General features: G+C 43.4%; 1 protein-coding gene across 1 annotated transcript; it reads right to left on the reverse strand.

The window, feature by feature from the left end:
* Positions 1-2,325: 2,325 nt before the first annotated feature.
* On the reverse strand, positions 2,326-3,173 carry LOC120438734. Its single transcript, XM_039609160.1, has one exon. It carries the CDS (start codon positions 3,156-3,158, stop codon positions 2,331-2,333), a length of 828 nt encoding a protein of 275 aa, XP_039465094.1. The 5' UTR covers positions 3,159-3,173; the 3' UTR covers positions 2,326-2,330.
* Between the last annotated feature and the right edge of the window lie 1,821 nt (positions 3,174-4,994).

The raw sequence follows: 4,994 nt of genomic DNA on the forward strand, positions 1-4,994 counted from the left end.
AAAACCATTGTGCTTATCATCCACAAAGTGCAGGGTTGGTAGAGAGAACTAACGGCACAATAAAACAGAGACTCAGAAAATGCATGGCAGAAACAGGAAGACCATGGCCTGAATGCATAGGCCTAGTAAAAATGTGGATGAGATTAACACAAGGCTCTCAAAACTGACACCTTTTGAGGTTGTTCATGGGAGACCTTTTCCACTCCCAGTGACAAGCGAACCTTTAGAAAAAAAATCCGTCAGAGAAACAACTCTGGCAGAATGGATGGCAAAACTACTAGAAAATAAGGATATTGTTTTGAACAATAAACTGCCGTATGAATCTTCTCCAGTCTCTTGCAGGTTGAAACCAGGTGATTGGATCCTATTACGGGTGCTCCAGAGGAAAAATTGGAGTATGCCTCGCTGGGAGGGTCCATATCAAGTGTTATTGACAACACCCAGAGCTTGTAAAATTGCAGAGAGACCCTCCTGGATACATCAGAGCCACTGCAAAAAGGTTGAGGTCCCGAGAAGCCCCGACACCAAGGAGGAAGCACATTAGGGAAGCCTCACTTACGCTTGGTTGCTTCGGGGGTGAGGGGGAGCAGTGCGATTGGGTCCCCGTAGGGTGAGCCCGCACTCTAATCTCCATCCGATCAACTTTAGGGCAGCCAGGTGTAGGTGTGATGGACCTATGTGCGACAATGTGAAGGGGAACCCTGCTGGTTACCTTGACTATAAAAGCTCACCCTTACAGGATCCCAGCTGATGCCAAGAGCAGCCGAGCCACAAGGCAGACAGAGAAGATGGACTCACGACAACTTACACCTAATGGACATGACATAAGATCACATCCATCCTTGGATGAAAGGTGACTGATACAGATATGTGTTTAACAAAACCACAGAGAAAGACTGTTATGTTTGCTCGCACATGCCGAGCATATTGACACAGCCATGTATGAGAAACACCCTGGAACAAGTGCACCAAATTTGTAAGGTGCACAACATCATCAACATCCTGATCCAGGAAGAAGCCAAGTTTTAAAGAGACTGTTGATCGTCATTGAATTTTTCTTGATTTTATTTTGCTTTACTTATGTTATTCTTTGTTTAAAGCTGTAATTTCACAGATGATTAGTTTGTCATTCACAGCATACGCAGATGTACCAAAACCGATGAAGACTTCTTTTCCTATTTGTCAGATGAAGATGAAGTGTAACTAATGATGTGGTAACTGAAAACGTGAGAAACAAGTAGTTACTCACTGATGAATTGTACATTTCATTTCGTGATCAACAGGAGGGAATGTTAAGAGAATATTGTATAATATGATCAGCTATATGAAATGTATCTTTTTATATTATTATTAAGCACATGTTTAAATGACTTTTTACCTAGTAACTTGTGTGCAGCTACTAACCGCTTCCTGTCTTCAGAGAACAGAGAAGTGAAACCTCAGCTCTTTTAGAAGAACATGCAAATGCAGTGAAGGGGAATAACCCGCTACTAGAGTGATGACGTTATCTATGTAACATACACACACACACACACAATACAGACAATCTTGTATAAATAAATGTCGCAGGCAGTCGTGGGGCGCAGTTCGTGCGTTCCATGACTGCCCCTCGCGAGTGAAAAACTTCTGCAGTGTTTGTGTGTTTTCTGACTCAGACGTCTCAGCTGAAGAACGGCAGGGTGATTTAAAGAAATCCTCTGTCAAGACTAAAGAAACAGTCCACACATAATTGAACAAAAGGCCTCTAAAGTTCTGTGGTTGCCACCTTTCCGCATGACTGTTTAATTACAGCAAAAACCATAATTATAATTATCTTGATTGATATTGTAATCTCAGTTTTCAACACAATTGTTCATTAACTTAAACAATGTTACAAGATAAATATATATTCTTAGTGCTTATTTTCTGATTAGATTGTTTTATGTATTTTAATAAGAGAGGCCTTTATAAACCAAGCCGATGAGGCGAACAGGAGACCGGTCTAAAAAGATTTAAAGGTAAGCACAGCCTGTTCAAAGAAAAAAGCCAATTGTGCAGATTGGATGAATTCTAAATTATCTGTTCGCCGAGCTGATGATCTTCACCATTAAATTGGCTCAGTAGTGGTGAAATTAAAGTAAATTATAAAATCTGTTAAGTAGATTTCGGGTGACATGTCCATGGTGATTTTGGGTCATTTGTGATAAATAAAAAGTAAAGTCTGGGGAATATTTGATGAAAACTTGTTTTTAATGCTGGGGTGAATTTTAAAGTTGATGTGTTATGTGTGTCAATTGTGTTACATCAGCCAAGAAAAGAGATTAGATTAGGACATTCGGTTCTTCTTCTTCCTAGCGGTTTATATCCCGCGACGCAGGGTCCGCTATCTTGCATGCCTTCCTCCACTTCTTCCTATCAAGGGCGTCTTCTGGTGTAACATTCACAGCCTTCATATCATCCTTGATTCGGTCCATCCAGCGCTTTTTTGGTCTTCCTTGTGGCCTGTTTCCCTCCAGATCTAATTGGTGGGCTGTCTTTGCGATAGAATTTTTATCGCTACGGACAACATGGCCATACCATCGGAGCCTCGCTTCTCGCATCTTGTCTGTGATCGGTGTCACTCCCCATTGTTTCCTGACCTCTTCGTTCCTCACTCGGTCAAGTCGTGTGAGACCCAGAGGCCACCTCAGCATCTTCATCTCCATGGTGTGAAGAGCTTGTTCATGTTTGGTCGTCGCTGGCCAGCACTCTGACCCGTAGAGTGCCACTGGGCACACAATCGACTTATAGACTTTCGCCTTAAGATAGATTGGCATTCTCTTGTCGCATAAGACTCCACTCACCTGACGCCACTTCATCCACGCTGTGTTGACACGGAGTCTGGCGTCTGGCAGGGTTTCGCAGTCTGAGGTGACAAGGGACCCCAGGTACTTGAATTGGGCAACTTTAGTCAGCGGCTCGCCGTCGATAGTGATGGTACTGTTGGTCTGGGGGCCGCATTCAAGGTACTCTGTCTTCTTGATGTTCAGGCGCATGCCGTTTTCGGAGAGCCGGTCTTTCCATGCTTGTGTTTGGATTTGCAGGGCTAGGCAGTTTTCTGTTTCTGATAGGCACACATCATCTGCATACAGGAGGCTCCATGGATGTGGTGATTGCAGATCAGCCGTCGCGGTGTCCATACAGAGAGTGAACAGCAGGGGCGAGAGGGCCGAGCCTTGGTGGACACCAACGGTAATTGGGAAGGCTGGTGATATTCCCGCTGAACATCGGACCTCGCTTGTGACATTACGGTAGAGCAGCTGAGTCCATTTCACATAAGCTTCCGAGGCACCATGATTAGGACATTCGGTTAAGGGATTTAATTCCCAAATTGATTATAGGCTTGGACCCGAGCATCAGATAAATAAACTGGCGATTACAGTCCACAGTGGTACTTCTAAATGTATTTAATTTGATCTAGGACTGGGGTTGGACTCCTAGGAGCGCAGTGTTCAGCGTGTGGCAATGACTCCTGATCGTGGACGCGCGGTAAGGCCTGGTGACGTCCAGTTAGCCCGGGTGGTTCCCGCGAGGATTCAACTCCCGTTAATAACCAAGTGGTCAAGGATCACTTCTTTTCTGCACTGTTTGAACGAAGAGCTTGGCTCAGGCGTGACCATTTCAATGCGGGTGACAGGAACAGCTTTAAGTAAAGCTTCAGGCGCCAGTTAAATACTGAGATGCTGGTTAAGTGGAGCTTCCGGTCAAGCTGCGGGGAGCGCTTAAATTAATATAGGGCCTAGAAATTTGACCGTTATCAGTGACGGCGTTCCCGAAGCGGGTTGATTGACCAGCAAGGTTGGACCTGGGCTTAGAGGCTTTTAAATTTGTCGAAATTGTGTAAGAAAAGTCTGGTATCACCAGAAGCGGGCATAAGGGTTGGACCCGGGCGTTGGACGCCAGAAAACCCCCGTAGGGATCATGGTGTTTGTGTCTGTGTGTACTTGGGTTGTCTGATTATTGTGTATTGCTGCAAGTGTGCAAGAATTCTGCTAACCACGCTGAGGATTTTGATGTGAAGGATGTCGTTTGGTTAATGTTTGCAAATGCAAAGAGCTTAGTATATGTGTGTGTGTGTGTGTGCTGAGGGTGCATTCTTTTTATATTAAAATCAGTAGAGTTACAGAGGGTATATAGTGTGAACATAAAATAAGAGCTCGATTAGGCTGTAGAAACGGATGAAAGTCCAGTGAGTGAAGAGTGTGTGTGTGTGTGTGTGTGTGTGTGTGTGTGTGTGTGTGTGTCTGGCAGGAAGTGAAGCAGGAAGTCTGAATAGAGCTTGTGAGCTTTTGAGAGACGTTTCAAAATGAAAACAGAGGAATTAGAGAATGAAAGTGCAAAGTAATAGTAATGAAAATGATATTAAATAAATGTCTTAGTGTGTTAATACAGGTGCCCATGGACTTGCTCAACCTCCTGGAAGAATACAGCAGAAAAATGATAGATTAACAGAATTGGGACGAAAACAGGCTTTGGTTTAAGATTTCACAGCTTCACCTCTCATCCTGTCCTTATCCTGAGAAGAAGCTTAAAGGACAGTTAATCTCCTGATGAAGACAGAAGACAGACAGAACAACACCGTGGACTTGAAGAATTAACAGCAGGCAAAAAGACAGTGCAACTGACCTAAAACACTGAAGGCTCCAGCAATGGTCAATGGTAACTTTATTGTCCCTAACGGGAAATTGATTTGCAGTATGTCCGTACAAACAAACAAACAGACAACCAACACATCACATACACACACCAAAATAATATAATATAATATAAGCCTGAGAAAACAACCTAGATTTTTCATCAAAAAAGTGCAATATGCAATGGCAACAACACTTATGGTTTAGTGTTATTAACTATGATAATAGCACTGGGTACAAAAGACAGTCTATGTCTCTTTGTCTTCACTGCAGGCACTTTATAACGACGACCTGATGGAAGCAGTTGAAAATCATTAAAGAGAGGATGATCTGAACACAACA

The sequence above is a fragment of the Oreochromis aureus genome, linkage group 3, assembly GCF_013358895.1.
Source record: "Oreochromis aureus strain Israel breed Guangdong linkage group 3, ZZ_aureus, whole genome shotgun sequence".
Taxonomy (NCBI): domain Eukaryota; kingdom Metazoa; phylum Chordata; class Actinopteri; order Cichliformes; family Cichlidae; genus Oreochromis; species Oreochromis aureus.

Coding starts and splice junctions, on each gene's coding strand:
- LOC120438734 (XM_039609160.1), bottom strand. CDS start 3,158: ATGGACACCGCGACGGCTGATCTGCAATCACCACATCCATGGAGCCTC.